The sequence below is a fragment of the Elephantulus edwardii genome, unplaced genomic scaffold, assembly GCF_000299155.1.
Source record: "Elephantulus edwardii isolate Elephantulus edwardi_28Jun2011 unplaced genomic scaffold, EleEdw1.0 scaffold00117, whole genome shotgun sequence".
In the NCBI taxonomy this organism is placed as follows: domain Eukaryota; kingdom Metazoa; phylum Chordata; class Mammalia; order Macroscelidea; family Macroscelididae; genus Elephantulus; species Elephantulus edwardii.
Window position 1 is genome coordinate 5198837 of NW_006399867.1, and position 17780 is coordinate 5216616.

The 17780-nt window shown below is 40.4% G+C and overlaps 1 protein-coding gene across 1 annotated transcript in view; it reads right to left on the reverse strand.

Annotated features, from left to right (window-relative positions):
* LOC102861220 (putative RNA exonuclease NEF-sp-like) overlaps positions 1-17780 on the reverse strand; it is a 49411-nt gene that overhangs the window by 21594 nt on the left and 10037 nt on the right. Inside the window, exons 3-6 of the mRNA XM_006892706.1 lie at positions 12088-12214; positions 10246-10342; positions 5867-5878; positions 5417-5545 (exon numbers count right to left, since the gene is read on the reverse strand). Of these exons, the coding sequence (XP_006892768.1) occupies positions 5417-5545; positions 5867-5878; positions 10246-10342; positions 12088-12214 (365 nt within the window). The remainder of the gene's footprint in view (positions 1-5416; positions 5546-5866; positions 5879-10245; positions 10343-12087; positions 12215-17780) is intronic.

Genomic DNA, 17780 nt, shown 5'->3' on the forward strand with positions numbered 1-17780 from the left:
TCTGAAAACCTGCTAGCCTACCAGCTATGCGCTGGTTCCTACAGTGCAGTGCTATCTCTTTCTCTTCAATAAAGGCAATTTGTGCAAAAGCTTTGCTTCCTGAGTTGAATCCTTTACTCAGAGAAGGCAAGGTCTTAGATCCCTTATCCCAGTGACCACAATATCAGCAAGTAAACTGAGGACCTAAGCAATGCTATAAACTAAGTAGACTTTATAAATAAATATGTAAAGTCACTGGTGGATTGGCCACTTTTGGGTTAACAACACACCACCCTATGGACTACACACCAATGGACCCCACCACATGCAGGTTTTAAGCAAGGATAAAAAAGTATGCAAATGACAGCACCTGACCTCTTTCTTCCTATGTAAACCAACAGAAAGAATGAGATTTCACCACTGTGAACATCTGAAAGGATTTCACCATAGGCAGGAAGCTTAACAGTCACGTCTTTCATCCAAACCCCCACATGAAGACTTACCTTTATTTTTTGAAATTAACAGATGAGGCGGGAGGGAAACACTAGTTAATTCAGAAAAGAGAAGTATCTCTAAATCTAGGAACCATTTTATCTGCTGCCCACTTTATTTTCTCTTTTAGTTGCTAATTGTTTACTGAAAACAAATGGTGTTATCACACTAACCATTCTAAATTTTTCCCCTCTTATTTTTGCTACTGATCAAAAGGCAAATCTTTTTTGACAGTTCAAAATCATTAGTGACTCCATGAGAGAAAGGCAGGCAATCACTTCCTCTGCGAGCTACAGCCTAGGAAACCCCAAAGTGAGTCAAGTATGAAGTATGAGTTGGTTATCAGTAATGCAAACATGCATGCTGCCTGTGTATTCACTATATTTAATAACCATTTCCCATGTCTAGTCGGAACCAACCCATAGCTGACTTGCCAACAGGTTTTTTGAGGCAGTAAGTTTTCTGAGGGAGGGGACTATATGTCTTTCTCCTACAGAGCAGCTGGTGGATTCAAACTATGGTCCTTTAGGATTGCAGCATAGCTTCTTACCTCCACCAGAGTTTTATGAGTAGTAACAATAATTAAAACAAAACTTTCTATTTTTCTCTTATGTATCAGGAACCACTTTAAGCACATTAATTCCTTTAATCCTCACAGCAATTCTATGATGTATGTATTAACTCCATTTTCCTGATGCCCTTTCTACTTAAATTTGTTTTAAAAGAAAATTATATTTCCAGACTATTGTTATGTGCTTTCAAGACACCTGTGACTCATTGCTACCTTATGTACAGCAGCTCTGAAGCTTGCCCTGTCCTGAACCAGTTTCACTAATTCAGACACATCAACCCCCATTCCCCCAGTTAACTTTATCAATCCATCTCATCCAGGGTCTCTCTCTCCTGAGCCATCCGTCCTTCTCCAAGGACTGATCTTTCCTAGCCATGTGCCCAAAGTATGTGGGACAGAGCTTTAACATCCTAGCCTTCAATGAGAAGCTTCCTCCAAGGATTTCACCCTCTCCAAGACAGACCTATTTGGTTTTTTGGCGGTGCATGGTATGTTCAAGACTCTTCTCCCGTACCAGAATATATAAAAAATTTTTTTCTAACTCAATGCCAAGAAGCTGCACTGAAGTCCTATGGTTTGAGGCCACCAGCTGCTCTGTGGGGGAAAGACACACAGTCTTCCTTGTAATCTCCTTCCATGTAACTCCGTTTGAAAATCCGCCAGTGGGTCAGCTATGGGTTAGGTCTGACTTGATGGTAAACAACAACAATAATAAAGAGACAAATAATCCAATTTAAAAAAACAGGCAAATCTGAGCGGATATTTCTCCAGAAAGATATACAAATGATTAAAAGCACATGAGAAGATGCTCAGTATCATTAATCATTGGGGGAAATGCAAATCAGTATCACAATGAGATGACACTTTATACCCACTGGACTCACTGCAATCTTTGGAATAGTCTGACAGCTGAGCCTCCAGTGGGTTCACAGCCAACCTAAAGGTATTCAGTTCAAATCCACCAGCTTCTCCATGGGAGAAAGAACAGTCTCCTCCTGTTGGATTTAGTGCCTCTGAAAACCTACCAAAGGGCGAGCTATGGGTCGGTTCCAGCCCAACAGCACACAACAACAAAAACAAATAGCACAGGAGATTGCCCACCTTTCTTCCTTAGAGCTAGAATGGCTATTACAAAAAGAATGATAAAAACAAGCGTTGGTAAGGACATATACTACTTGCTAGTATGAATGCAGTTGCTTTTTAAAAGTCTGCAGTTCCACAAAAGGTTAAATGTAGAAATAACATTTTGACTGAGCAGTTCTACTCCCAGCTATTTCATACAAGAGAAATGAAGACATGGGCTGACATAAAAATGTGGATATGAATGTTCATAGCAGCACTACCCATAAAAGACAAAGAGTGAAAATAACCCAAGTCTATCAAATGATACATGGATAAATAAAACAGTGTATAGCAACACATGGATTATTACTTTATTATTTGGCACTGGAAAGAAAGGACTAATACAAGGTGCAAGACAGATGAACTTTGAAAACACGTTTAAGAAAAGAACACAGCCACAAGTGCTCATGTATTCTATTCATATTAAATGTCCAGAATAGGTAACTCTAAAAACTGAAGGTACAATAGTGGTTGCCTGGGGTTGTGGGAGTTGAAGAAAAATGAGTGACTGCTAATGGACATGGGATTTCTTTGGCAGGTAGTGAAAGTGAACTAAAATTGGTAGTTGTGAGACGATACAACACTTTTCAGAGGCCACTGAATCGTACATTTTAAACAGGTGGATGACAAAACAGAAGAAAGCCAACACACTGCTACTGAGTTGACTGTGACTCATAGTGACCAAATGCCTTCCTCCTGGGCTGTCAAGGCTGGAATCTTTATGGAAGCAGATTGCCATGTCTCCGTCCCAAAGAGCAGCTGGTGGGTTTGAGCTACCGAACTTCCAGTTAGCAGCCAAGTGCTGAAACACTGTGCCAGGCTCCCTGGATCCCCACCAACTTGGTTCTGACTCATAGTGACCATCTGGTGGGTCGTCAAGGCTCGAAATCTTTGCCAGCACAGAGTGCACACCTTCTTCTCTAGGAGCAGCTGGTGGACTCAAACCTTTCAGTTAGCAGCCAGATACTTGCGCACTATGCCACGAGGACTTGGGTGAGTTTCACGATATATATTCATTATATTTTAATGAGGCTGGTTTTTATCGGGAATTTTCCTATTACTATGAGCTTAGTGGTAAGGAACTGTTAAGCCAATGCAAAGGAAAACTGTTTGAATCCACCAACTGGGAGAAGAATACCCAATCTCCTTTTGTGCAATACCCTTACTGCTTGTGAAAACCAGCTGGACAGTCAGCTATGCGTCAGGTCCAACTAGACCGTACACAAAAACAACATTGTACAAGGAAAACTAGTATAACTAGCTACAAATGGGCAATAAAAGTAAGTAGTTAAGATGAAATGAAGGCACTGAAGATAAACAATGAATAAGGTGCTCTGTATAAATGTGTCCCAAGTGTACATATGGTACATTTTTATGCTAACAAATTATTTTATGTCCAAAATTCAGGATTGGTGGACGATTTATCAACAATCTGCGTTATGCGGATGACACAACCCTGCTTGCTGAAATTGAAGAGGACCTGAAGCGCCTGCTGCAGAGGGTCAAGGACTGCAGCCTACAATATGGATTGAGGCTCAATGTCAAGAAGACAAAGATTCTCACCACTGGACCAATTGGCAGCATCAGGATGGATGATGAAGAGATTGAGATTGTACGCAGCTTTAGTTTGCTTGGCTCCATAGTCAACAGTCTTGGCATCAGGAGCCAGGAAATTAAAAGGCGCATTGCCATGGGAAAGTCTGCTGTTAGGGACCTCTCCAAAGTACTGAAGAGCAATGGTGTCTCTCTGGAGACTAAGGTGCGTCTGATACAGGCCATGGTCTTCGCAATCACTTGTTATGCAAGAGAGAGTTAGACAATGACCAAGGAGGATAGAAGGAGAATTGATGCCTTTGAGCTGTGGTGCTGGAGAAGAGTATTAAGAATACCATGGACTGCTAGGAAAACAAACAGATTTACCCTGGAAAGGGTTAAACCGGGTGGCTCCTTGGAGGCAAGAATTCTGAGGCTCCGTCTAACATACTTTGGACATGCTGTGAGGAGACAGGTCCTTAGAGAGGGACATCATGCTTGGGAGGGTGGAGGGATGGCGCAGGAGGGGAAGGCCCTCTATGAGGTGGATTGATTCAGTGACTGGAATAATTGGAATGGGAGTGTCAGAGACAGTGCGATTGGCACAGGACAGTGCAGAGTTTAGGGCTATTGTACATAGGGTCGCTATGAGTCGCAAGCGACTTGATGGCACATAACAACAACAACAACATATTTGAACAGGCAACCATAAATAGTGAGGAACCACATCTCCAGCACTGAACAATCTTTTAACAAAAATTAACCTCAGACATATGGGTAAAGTCAAGTCACAAGAGGTAGCTTTGTAATAACCCCGGCAAAAAATTCTTCAGAGTCTGGATTAGGAGAGTAGTAGGGTGAGAGGGCTAGCCTCCATTTTTAACCAACCTGAAAAAGAAAAAGCAATTTTACCAAATCCTTGTTTTATAACTGATCAAGGCTCTGAACCCAGACCAGGTCCAAAAAACAAACCAAAAACTAAGGGTGGAATGGGAAGTGGATTAGAAGTAGTGGAGCAGTATTAAAGATACATCGACTTCACTTTGATATACTGAGAATGAAAGAAAACAGAAAAAGGAATTGTTTCAATACTCTATATGTAATATCCATCAATACTACCTAAAATAATCTTTGTACCAATCACAGTACTCATCTGATTTGTTGGAAAACTCTACTTAAAATACTGTCCTTACAAATAGATGAGGGAGCTCTGGTGGCCTAAGGGTAAGGAGTTGTACTACCAACCCAGAGGCAGTTTGTGTCCACCAACAGGTTGTTGGGGAAAAGATGCAATTTACATCCCATGCAATTTACAATCTCTGAAAACCCACTGCAGTGTCAGCTATAAGTCAATTACAACTCCACAGCATGAAACAATAGAAAGTTAAATACATAAGAAAAGGCCATTTAAAGAGCTGACAGAAAAATGCATGTTTTTAAATGAACTGTTAAATGTTCTTACAGGTTACCAAGAACAGATTAAATCTCAACCAATCTTATCATTTATTTACTTTTAAATTAGCATTTAGGTGAAAATTTAAATGGTATTTAATCATTCATATACATAGTTGCACCTTAGATGCTCACTCACAAGTGTTTAAGGCCACTATACCTAACAGTCTGTGTGGGCTATGTTGTAACAATCAACCTTGATTGTCCCCTGAGCCCCTAGGCCCAGTGACTCCCTCCCTCTAGGTGTTTGGTTATGAATAAACCAACCTTGTAATGGAAAGTTATGTGTTTTCATTTCTTCCTTTGTCAGAAGGCACTTGGTCAAGCCCACTCTCTTATAGCCATACTTCTGAATGATGGGGTTATTCTGTATGTTGACAGCGGCTTTCACAGTGGCTGAAGGTGAAGACTCTGAAACAAGAAGGAAAATGAAACATTAATTTGCATATGTCTTGTTTTAAAAGACTTCAGAAGACCTGTCTCTTAATATTGCATAGCCAAAAAAATACTGCAAATCCAAAGATGCATTAAGACCCAGCCACCACTTTGAAGGAATTTGCAATCTAATAGGGTTATCTTGTTGTTATGTGCCGTCGAGTTGCTTGTGAACTTGTAGCGACCATATGTACAACAGCTCTAAACTCTGCTCTGTCCTGTGCCAATCTCATTGTCTCCGACACACTCATCCCAATTGCCCCAGTCACCGAATCAGTCCACCTCCCAGAGGGCCTTCCCCTCCTGCGCCTGCCCTCCACACTCCCAAGCATGATGTCCCTCTCCAAGGACCGGTACCTCCTTACAACATGACCAAAGTATGTCAGACGAAGCTTCAGAATCCTTGCCTCCAAGGAGCAGCCCGATTTAACCCTCTCCAGGATGAATCCGTTTGTTTTCTTAGCAGTCCCTGGTACTCTAAGAACTCTTCTCTAACACCAAAGCTCAAAAGCATCAATTCTCCTTCTATCCTCCCTGGTCACTGTCCAGCTCTCTGATGCATAACAAGTGATTGCAAAGACCATGGCATGTACCAGACGCACCTTAGTCTCCAGAGACACACAATTGCTCTTTAGTACTTTAGAGAGGTCCCTAACAGCAGACTTTCCATCGCAATATGTCTTTTAATTTCCTGGCTGCTGGTGCCAAGAGTGTTGATTGTGGAGCCAAGCAGACTAAAGCTGTGAACAATCTCAATCTCTTCACCATCCATCTTGATGCTGCCAATTGGTCCAGTGGTGAGAATCTTTATCTTCAATATGAGCCTCATATTGAAGGCTGCAGTCCCTGACCCTGAGCAGCAAGCGCTTCAAGTCCTCCTCAGTTTCAGCAAGCAGGGTTGTGTCATCTGCATAATGCAGATTGTTGATAGATCTTCCACCAATTCTGATGCCGCATTTCTCCTCACAGAGCCCAGCCTCTCGGATGATCTGTTCTGCATACAGGTTGAAAAGGTATGGACACAGGCCACATCCCTGGCGTACGCTCTTCCCAATTTTGAATCATGCAGTGTTTCCTTGCTCTGTTCTGATGACTGCCTCTTGGTTCAAGTATAAGTTTCGCATTAGCATGATCAAGTGTTCTGGGATTCCCATTCTTCTCAGAGTCAGCCACAGTTTGTTATGGTCCACACAGTCAAACGCCTTTGCATAATCAATGAAGCACAGATAGGCATTCCTCTGGTATTCTCTCCTTTCAGCCAAGATCCATCTAACATTAGCTACAATAGCCCTAGTACCACAACCCCTTCTAAACCCAGCCTGGACTTCTGCCAGTTCTCTGCTGATGTGCTGTTCCAGTCATTTTTGGACAATCTTCAGTAGAATCTTGCTTGCATGTGCAATCAACGATATTGTTCTATAGTTTCCACACACTGTTGGGTCACCCTTCTTTGGAATGGGAACAAATATAGATCTCTTCCAGTGGTTGTTCTCCAGATTTCTTGACACAACTTGGTGAGCACGTCCAGGGCAGCATCTGTTAGCTGAAATATGTCAAGTGGTATACCATCTATTCCTGGGGCCTTATTTTTTTGCTATTTCCTTCAAAGCAGCTTGAACTTCTTCCTTCATCACCATAGGCTCTTGCTCATATGTTGCTTCATTAAAGTCTTCTGTCTGCCAATTCCTTTTGATACAATGACTCAGTATATTCTATCCATCTTCTTTTGATACTTCCTGGATCTGTTTAATACTCTGCCTAAAGCATCCTTGATTACAGCAACTCAAGGTTTGAATTTGTTCTTCAGTTCCTTGAGCTTAAGAAATGCTGAGCAAATTCGACCCTTTTGGTTTTCCGACTCCAACTCCTTGCACATTTCATTGTAATATTTTACTCTGTCATCCCGTGCTGCCTTTTGAAATCTTCTGTTCAGCTCTCTAGTATCTTGAATTCTTCCCTGTGCTTTGGCTTCTCTGCGCTCCAGTGCAGTATTCAGAGTTTCTTCTGACATCCATTTTGGTCTTTTCTTCCTTTTCTGTCTTTGTAGTGAATGTTTGAACTCTTCTTAGATGATACCCTTGATATCCTCCCACAACTCATTTAGTCTTCACTCATTCGTGTTCAAGGCCTCAAACCTGTTCTTGAGATGGTTCTGAAATTCAGGTGGGATAGACGCAAAGTTGTATTTTGGTTCCCGTGGATTTGGTTTAATTTTCCTCAAGCTTCAGCTTGAACTTGCATATGAGGAGTTGGTGGTCTGTTCCACAATCAGCTCTGGGTCTAGTTTTCACAGCTGATATTGAGCTTCTCCAGCGGGTTATAAGAACATAGAAAGAGAGAAAGTCCCAAGTGAGTTATAACAAAAATGGCTATGGTCACTGCTATTTCAGGAGAGAAAAAGGGTAGCTGAGTCTTCAAGACAAGACAAAAGATGGTTGAACTATCCATTACGGTGCATGTAACTCCCAATAGCCTGTTCTACCTAAACCTATTCTCCCTGTAGCCACCTTCTTATGCACCACCCAGCTTATCATATGAGTGAGGACCTGGCTCAAAAGCAACCCATCCACAGGCTCATGGGACTACAGTAATTAAACTGATTCAGTCAGAACTAGAAAATAAGAGAACTGAACAGTCAGAAGAAAGAAACAGAAAAGATGCCATGAGAGGCAGGAAGTACAGTTTTTCTCTAGAGACACTTAAGTTACTGCTGGCTTTATGGTTCCTGTGCCGCCTTCAAAAGAACTCCCTTTTGTTCAAGGTAGCATGAATGAGTGGCTAGTTCTTACAACTGCAAGAGCCAAAGCATCCTAACTGGAAAATAGGGCATTCCAAGAAAGGTAGAAATATGAATAGCAGAGGGGAGGAAAAAAAAATGGTCTGTGTAGAACAGTAATGTGGGAAACAAGCCTCACAGAGAAATTACTTCAAGGGCATTATGTGAGTCAGGCTTAATAGTGTAGACTTCAGTCTGTTATTCAATATTGTCGTTTTTATGTGCCATCAAATCGCCTGCGACTCATAGCAACCCTATCTACAACAGCTCTGCACCCTGCCCTGTCCTTAGCCAGTCTCAATGACTCCAATACACTTAACCCCATCGGCCCACTTAGCATGTCTATCCGTCTCGTCTGGGGTCTTTCTCTCCTGTGCTGTTCCGTCACCCTTCCAGGCATAGTGTTCTTCTCATTAAATATAGAAAGGGGGGGGGGGAATAAAGCTCACAAAAAAAGGAAGTGAAACCAAAACAGGGTTTTAAGAAAGATTAACCTCAAACATATGGGTAAGGTAGTTTTGTAATAACCCAGCAAAAAATTCTTCAGAGTCTGGATTAGGAGAGTAGTAGGGTGAGAGGGCTATGTGAAGGAAACATTCATTACAGAAGAAAAACTGGTAGAAAACAGTGAAAGAGCAATTTAATTCAGTCAACAAAAATTATCCTGAGTCCTTACTCCATGCCTGTCTTCTTTCTTGTGTTGCTGATGTCATTCTTGGATACCATCAAGTCAGTTATGACTCACAGTGTAACCCAATGAACAATAAATCTGAATTCTGTTCTGTTTTGCACCATCCTCAAGCCCAATGTTAGTCACCTCTTCAAGCTACCTCCTTGCAAGTCTTCCTCATTTTCACTGTCACTCTATCTTTTCAAACATGATGTCCTTTCCCAAGAACCATCCCTTCTGACAACATGACCAAAATATGAGATGAAATTTTACTGTCTTTGCCTCTAAGAAGGCAACTACAATAAGACTTGGTTAATAAATGCCTTACAAATATGTTGTTGTTGTTATGTGCCAGTCACTTGCGACTCATAGTGACCCTATGTACAACAGCCCTAAACTCTGCTCTGTCCTGTGCCAGTCGCACTGTCTCTGACACTCCCATCCCAATTACCCCAAGTCACTGAATCAATCCACCTCATAGAGGGCCTTCCCCTTCTGAGCTCTCCCTCCACCCTACCAAGAATGATGTCCTTCTCCAAGTACCGGTCTCTCCTTAAAGCATGTCCAAAGTATGTTAGATGGAGCCTCAGGATCCTTGCCTCCAAGGAGCCACCCGGTTTAACTCTTTCCAGGATTAATCTGTTTGTTTTCCTAGCAGTCCATGGTACTCTCAATACTCTTCTCCAGCACCACAGCTCAAAGGCATCAATTCTCCTTCTATCCTCCTTGGTCATTGTCTAACTCTCTGATCCATAACAAGTGCCTGCAAAGACCATGGCCTGTATCAGACGCACCTTAGTCGCCAGAGAGACACCATTACTCTTCAGTACTTTGGAGAGGTCCCTAACAGCAGACTTTCCCATGGCAATGCGCCTTTTAATTTCCTGGCTGCTGGTGCCAAGAGGGTTGACTGTGGAGCCAAGCAAACTAAAGCTGTGAACAATCTCAATATCTTCACCATCCATCCCGATGCTGCCAATTGGCCCAGTGGTGAGAATCTTTGTCTTCTTGACATTGAGCTTCAATTCATATTGGGGGCTGCAGTCCTTGACCCTCTACAGCAAGTGCTTCAGGTCCTCCTCAATTTCAGCAAGCAGGGTTGTATCATCTGCATACCACAGACTGTTGATAGATCTTCCACCAATAATGACCCCACATAAATATAGCCATGGTTATCTTTTGTAATCAACAAATCATCATGGGTCACAGCCATACCTTCCATCATTCTTGGAAGATCCCCATTTGTTTGTTTCATTCGCAATCCAATTATATCAGCTAGAAAATTTGAGGATGGAGGAGGCATGCAGAATTTCTGAAAAACAAATTTTTTTTTTTCATAAAAAAACGCTTGCAAAGGATTAAGATATTGTACAAAGTTGGAACTTTACTGTCAGTTCAGGGCTATGTTAATTTTGCACCTTAACTATTAGCTCTGTAAAATAGAGGTTTTTTCCACTAATTTGAAAAAAAAAACCCCATATTTAAATCACATCTATAATTTTTCACTGCTTCATTGATTACAATCTAAAAAAGACAACCATTACAGAAATGTTCATCACAGGTAAGCTAAGACCATTATGTATTTGAAAGTATTTCCATATCTATTGTTTCACTGTTGTTGTATAACATAAAGTTGGAACCAACCCTCCTCCAGTGATTTTCAGAGGCAGTTAATCACATGGGAGGAGACTGCCCATCCTTCTTCTGCAGAGCAGCTGTTGGCCTCGAACCACATGCCTTTGGGATTACAGTGCAGCTTCTTACCACTATGCGACCAGAGTTCTTTAGACCCAATAAAGAATTGTAGGACCAATGACACAGAAAAAGATTGAGAATTCTAACTTCTGTGTCACCTCTCTACATACTTACTGGAGAGGTTAATTTTCTTTAACTGTCAAATGGGAATGAAAAGTTCTATTCCTTATAGAAATGGTATGAATTAAAAATGATGCATGGTCTCAGTGAAATAATTCAGTCACAAACGGACAAATACTGTACAATTACATAAGACCGTTGTGATAAAAATAATACAGTTAAAGGGAAAGGGGCAGGGAGAGAAGAAATAAAATGGATAAACAAACACTATAATGGAATAGGTAAAGGAAAGATCAACCTGAAATGAACTGACAATCAGATAAATTTGCATATTGCAATTCACAATCTGGAACAACATGCATAACTGATCAAATTCGGCCAGGGGAGGTGAATGAGGGTGGGCGAAAGAGACCAAGGAAAAGTTTACACACAGATGAAAGAGTGGATGGCTGACAGTCAGGGATAGGAGGGAAGGGAGAGGGAGCAGAGATTAACAAATGAATGAGTAGGGTGAAGAGAAAGGGGAGACACAGTGAGGTTTTGACAAGACATTGTAAATGGCAATATACAATTGTAACTATTGTTATAAAACAAAATGATTAAATGAAAACCAAGTTTAAAAAAATGATGCATGCAGCATGGTTCATATAAAAATAACCAAACTTACTGCTGTCAAGAGTATTATGACTCACCACAGCATACAGGACAAAGCAAAAGGGTCCCACTGGATTTTAAAGGCTATTAATCTTTATAGAAGCAGACTGCCACATGGTTCCCCCCACAGAGCAGTTGTCTGTTCAAACTGCTGGCTTTGTTTTTTTGGTTAGCAGCCAAGATTTTAAACTGTTGTGCACAGGGCTCCTTGTGATTAATATAAAGGAAATGCAAAAAAAAAAATGTGTTCACAAAGTAAGTCCTGACTCTATAAAAAAAATACCATCTTGTGAATTTTTAAGGAAAGCAGAAAAATAGATATTTTACTTAAATTTTACCCATTTTCAAAACACTATATAAGAGGACACTATTAACTTGGGAACTATAGATTGTAATCTAGCAATGAAATGTTTTAACTACATTTTCAAAGAAACTCAGAAACAAAGTTAATCTCAGTAAGAAATTTCTTTATAGAATTTCTTCTCTTTTTTTTGCTTCCATGTCTCTCACATGTCAGTGGAGACATGAGAACTAGTATCAGGGAAAGAAGAACTGCTTGAATTCTAATACAAAGTTCTCTTGACTTACATGTTGGAATGTCCTTCGGAGAAATCCAAACTCTAAATAGAATTTATAAAAATGCAGCTGACTCATTCCCTGCAGAATAAAAACCACCACGTTGTTCAGGTGGTTTTGGTGAAAAAGGTGGCACCAGCTGTTGAAAAATCAAACCAACAAAACTAAGAGTGATATCCTTATGTCAGTTATATTAATATAGCAAGGGAGGGTGAGAAAAAGCAATGATCCTAGCAAATGGGGTGTACCATCACTGGCTGACTGCTACTACTGAAGGGAATTGAAAATAAAGAGCTCTTGAGTGAAATACATTCTTGTTTTGTTGTTGTATGCAATCAAGTCAGAACAGATTCATAGCTGACCCTCCACTGGTTAAATCGCATGGTCATCTTCCTCCCATGGAGCAGCTAATGGTTTTGAACTGAGTGCAGCTTCTTACCAGTAGGCCACCAGAGCTCCATATTACAATTCTATTCACTGTCCATATGACATTCACTGTCATATTACATTTAAAGAAAATGGCAGGTGAAATACAGTCTGTTAATATACTATTAAGTTTATTTTAAACTCATTTTACAAAGATATATATCCTCAACATTTCAACCTGCTCAGCATTCCTAAACTGGGTCATGATCGACTGACAGGTCAATGGCAATTATCTGTTGTGCACAGAAAGGCTTTTTTCACCTTTTTTTTAAAAAATTAATTTTAATGAGTTTACAGGCTTTGAATTTCCATTCATTCACTGTTGCACTTTTCTCCCTGTCCAACCCCCACCCAATTAGCTCTCCTCTTTGAAAAAAAAAATTATTTCATTGTTAAACAATCCCTCCCCCTAAGTCCACTATGAAGCCTTCATTCTGGACTCCTGTCATGACAATAATACCTAATGATATATCCCTTTTAAACAGTTCTCTCCCTCATCTGTCTCAATGCAGTATACATTATTTATCCCCTCTTTCACAGTCTCCCCTAAACCCCGATATGTTAATCCCGTTTTACAACAGTGGTCCTATGCAATATTTGTCCTTTTGTGACTGAGATATTTCACTCAGCATAATGTCCTCCAGGGTCACCCATTTTGTATAATATTTCATGAGTTTCTTGTTTTTCAATGCATCATAGTATTCCATTGCGGGAATATATCAGAGCTTCTCTTCTATCCATTCATTTGTTGATGGGCACTTGGGTTCTTTCCAACTCTTTGCTATTATGTACAAAGCCACAATAAACATGGGTGTGTATATATCTGCTTGGGTGGCAGTTATGGTTTCTTTATAGTCCCAGTAGTGGAATTGCTGGGTCAGATGATATTTCTATTTGCAACTTTTTGAGAAGGCACCATACAGATTTCCATAGTGGTTGCACCATCTTACACTCCTACCAACAGTGAATAAAGGTTCCAGTTTCTCCACGACCTCATCAGCATTTATTTGATGTTTGCTGTACAGAAAGGCTTTTGTAGTATCTAGCCAATCATCTCCACACAGATGTGTGCATTTGAAATTTTACTGATACTTATAAAAACCCAATTTTGTAAGACTTTAGCAATGGTTTTGAAAATAGAAGACTAGTAAAAATGACTAAAGGATTGACTGGGAGTCATAATGTATAATCACATTATTTCAATTGGGGCTTCACTGGACCAAAATATATATAGGGCACAAAAACATTATAATTAAGGAAGTAGGACAAGTAGGCAGTTCAATTCCACCAGGTACTCTGCCAGAGAAAGATGGGCAATCTCCTCCCATTCTCCATCTAAAGGGGGTGATCACAACTCAATTTTGACAAATTATTACCCTGTGGAAATACAGGGAAAGTTGCCAAATCATATCCAAAGCAGCTTAAAGTCTAGATTTTCTATACTCAACATCTCATTGCCATGGAGTCAGAACCAACTCATAGCTGACCCTCCAGGTGGTTTTCAGGAGCTGTATATCTCACAGGAGAAGAGTGTCCATCTTCTTCTGGTGGAACAACTGGTGTATTTGAACCACCTTCTTTGGGTTGGTGGCACAATTCATTAACCACTAAGCCATCAGAGCCAATATTTAAACATTTTTTTATATTATTGCTGTTAAGTGCCGTCAAGTCAACTACAATCTGAGCAACCCCAGGAAGAACAGAATTGGACGTTGCCCTAACCTACTCCATCCTTGTGATCTGCATCATGCTCAAGCTCATTGTTACCACTGTAATAGTCACTGTGTCAATCCATCTTGTTGAGGAGCCTGCCTCTCTTCTGCTGACCCTCTATTTTTCTATCATTGTGCCTGGAGAAAGAATATGGCAGTTGCCCCCAGCATCAGGCTTGATCAATTCCCGAGAAACCTGGTAACGTCTAAGCTGGTCATATCAAAGACCAGACTAATGGATCCTGATAAGGGTCTGAGCCTGATCAAAAGGGCCCAAACCTAACTTAATTAACATCCCAAATGCCGAGAAATAACCATCTTAGTCCTTCCCAGGACCCCTATAAGAAGGAACCCCCCAAATAACCTGCCCATGCACCATTTCGATCCTGTCCGCATGCTGTGCGGCTGGTCACTTGGTGTCCCTCTAAGATCACTCAATAAAGGCCTGTTCGTTTCTTGGAACCAGTTTCTTTCTTTCTCTCCCTCGCCCTCACGCCTTTTTTTTTTTTTAAAATCTAACAGTGCCTCTCCAAAGATTGCATCCTCCTGAAAATACGGCCAAAGTGAGTGACACACTTTCACTAGGCATTTTTTTCTTTCTTCTCTCTCTCTCTCTCTCTCAAATGTAATTTTTAGATGTAATTTTCTTTTTAGTAAGCATTATGTAACAGACTTCTGTAGTAGTGGAAAGTGACTATGTTGCTTTTTTTCACCAACAGGAAAAATGCTTTAGTCAACGTTCTCCAAACCCTTTGACGCGTAGTAGCGATTCACCCCAGAGATCCATCTCCATCAAACACCACTGGTATGGAATATGAACAACCCTTTTCTCCTTGCCGCCGTTGGTGAACCTGGATGTTCGAGGTGGTTACTCCCAGAATAAACAAACACACTGACATGATGGCGAGTCCAGGGAGAAGCTCGAACCACATCGTGACAGAACCTTCCAAAAGGTTACCCTGTCGCGTCTTCCTTCCCAGGAGGCCCCGCGGCCTGGCAGGACTACAGTTAGGGCACATATGCAGGAAGCTACGGCGTCAGGCAGGGCTCAGGCTTTTACGTGATCCGCCCTGCACACTCACATCCCCCCCCTTCTTACTAGCCTTTAAAAAAAAAAATTAAAAATATCTTGGGTTTTTTTTCCATTTTTGCACATTTCCCCCTGTCCCTTCCCCCTTCCCAACTTTCTCCGCAATGCTCCTTTTATTCCAGATTGTTGTCATACATACATACCTAATTATATATTCCTTTTGAACAGTTCTTCCCGTCATCTGATCAAATGCAGTGTTCATTATCTATCCACTCTTTTTGCATTCTCTCCCCAATCCCACCATGTTGGTCCTATTTTATAACAGTGGTATGTCTTTTTGTGACTGAAATATTTTACTTAGTATAATGTCCTCTAGGCTCCCATATGTTGCATAACGGTTTACAAGTTGACTGTTTTTCAGTGCTGTGTAATATTCCATTGTGTGGAGGAACCACCATATTTTCTACCCCTTTGTTGATGGGCAAATGGTTTGCTTCCATCTCTTTGCTATTGGGAATAAAGCAGCAACAAACATGAGTGTTTATGAGTTATGGCTCTGGATTCTTTAGAGTATATTCCCAGGAATGGAATTGTTGAGTCAAATGATATTTCTGCTTCCAATTTTTGAGAAAGCATCAGACCATCTTCCACAGTGGCTACACCATTTTACATTCCCACCAGCAGTGAATTATGAGTTCTAATCTTTGCACAACTTCTCCAGCATTTGTTGTTTGCTGTCCTGTTGAACGTTGCTATTCTTGCAGAGGTGAGATGATATAGTTGTTTTGATTTGCATCTCTCTGATAGCTAGGGATTTTCAACATTTCTTTATTATGTGTTTGTCATTTGAATGTCTTCTTTGATAAAATGTCTATTAGTATCCTGAGCCCATTTTGTGATTGGGTTATTTACCTTTTTCTTGTTGAGGTACTGAAGTATTCTATACATTTAATTAAAGTCCCTTATCAGTATGGGATTGCCAAATTGTTCCCCAGTCTGTGAATTTCCTTCTTATGCTCTCTTGGAGAAGTTTTTTGATGTGCATAGGCATTTGATTCTTAGAAGGTCCCATTCATCTATTTTATTATTTTATTCTCTCTGGTTGTAGGTTTTTCATTATACTTGTTCATACTGTGGATTAGGGTTTCTAGAAATAGAGTTCTTCCAAGCTTTTCTCTGATAAATTTTATAGTCTTTGGTTTTACTTCTAGGTCCTTGATCCACTCTGAGTCAGTTTTTGTGTAAGGTGTGAAGTGTGGGTTTTGCTTAAATTTTCTGTAGATGGTTTTCCAATTTTGCCAACACCATTTGTCATTTCCCCACTTAACTGATTTTGTCTACTTGTTAAAGATCAGTTGACCATGTAGGTGGATTTGCTGATTTTTGGGTTCTCAATTCTGTTCCACTGATCTAGGTGTCTGTCGCTGTACTAGTACCATGCTGTCTTGATCAGCAGGGTCATGTAGTAGGATTTGAGATCAGGCACTGTGATGCCTCAACCTTATCTCTCTTTTTCAGTAGTATTTTGTTTATCTGCGGCTTCTTTCCACTCCAGATAAAATTGCAAATTGCCTTTTCCATCTTGTCGAAGAATGGGGGAAAAAATAAATGTGTATTGGGATGGCATTGGACTTGAAGATTGTCTTTGGTACAATTGTCATTTTCATAATTTTGAGTCTATCTTTCTGTCAGCATGGTATATTCTTCCATTTCCTGCCCCCCCCCCCCCCGCAGGTTTCTTTTTGTTTCTTGTAGTAAGTTTTGTAATTTTCTTTGCATAGGTCTTTTGTGTCTTTAGATTTATTCTCAAGTATTTCATCTTGTGATTAGCTATTGTAATTGGTATTACAATACAATACAATACCTAGCTACATTTCTGTATTTGTCACTATAGAGGAATCCAACTGATTTTTATATGCTGATCTTGTACACTGCTACTTTGCTGAACTGGTCAACTCTAATAACTTTCTCACTGAATTTAGGGTTTCCTAAGCATACTATACTATTGCTTGCATATAGAGACAAGTTATACCTCCTCTTTGTCAATTTGTATACCTTTTATTTCCTTCTCTTGACTGTTCTTACTAATACTTTCAATACTGATAGGAGAGATGATAGTGGGCACCTTGCCTAGTTCCTGTTCTCAAGAGGAATGTCTTTAACACGTTGCCGCACACTTTTAAATTGACAACCGTGCTTAGTTAGAAACACATTTTTTTCGCTATAGTCATCATTTGCGGCAACATGTTAATCTTTCTCCATTGAGAATAATGTTGGCTTTTGGTTTTGCATATACACTTTTCACAATGGTGAAGAAATTTCCTTCTATTCCTATTTTGTTGAGTGTAATTCTAGAACACTTAACCGTGTTCATGTAAAACCTATACCTACACTAAGATGTAGTTGTTTTCTAAACAGAATAAGGGGACCCTAACCTTACATTACTCATATGCAAGTTCAAGCTGAAGCTGAGGAAAATTAAACCAAATCCACAGGAGCCAAAATATGACTTTGATTTCATACCACCTGAATTTCAG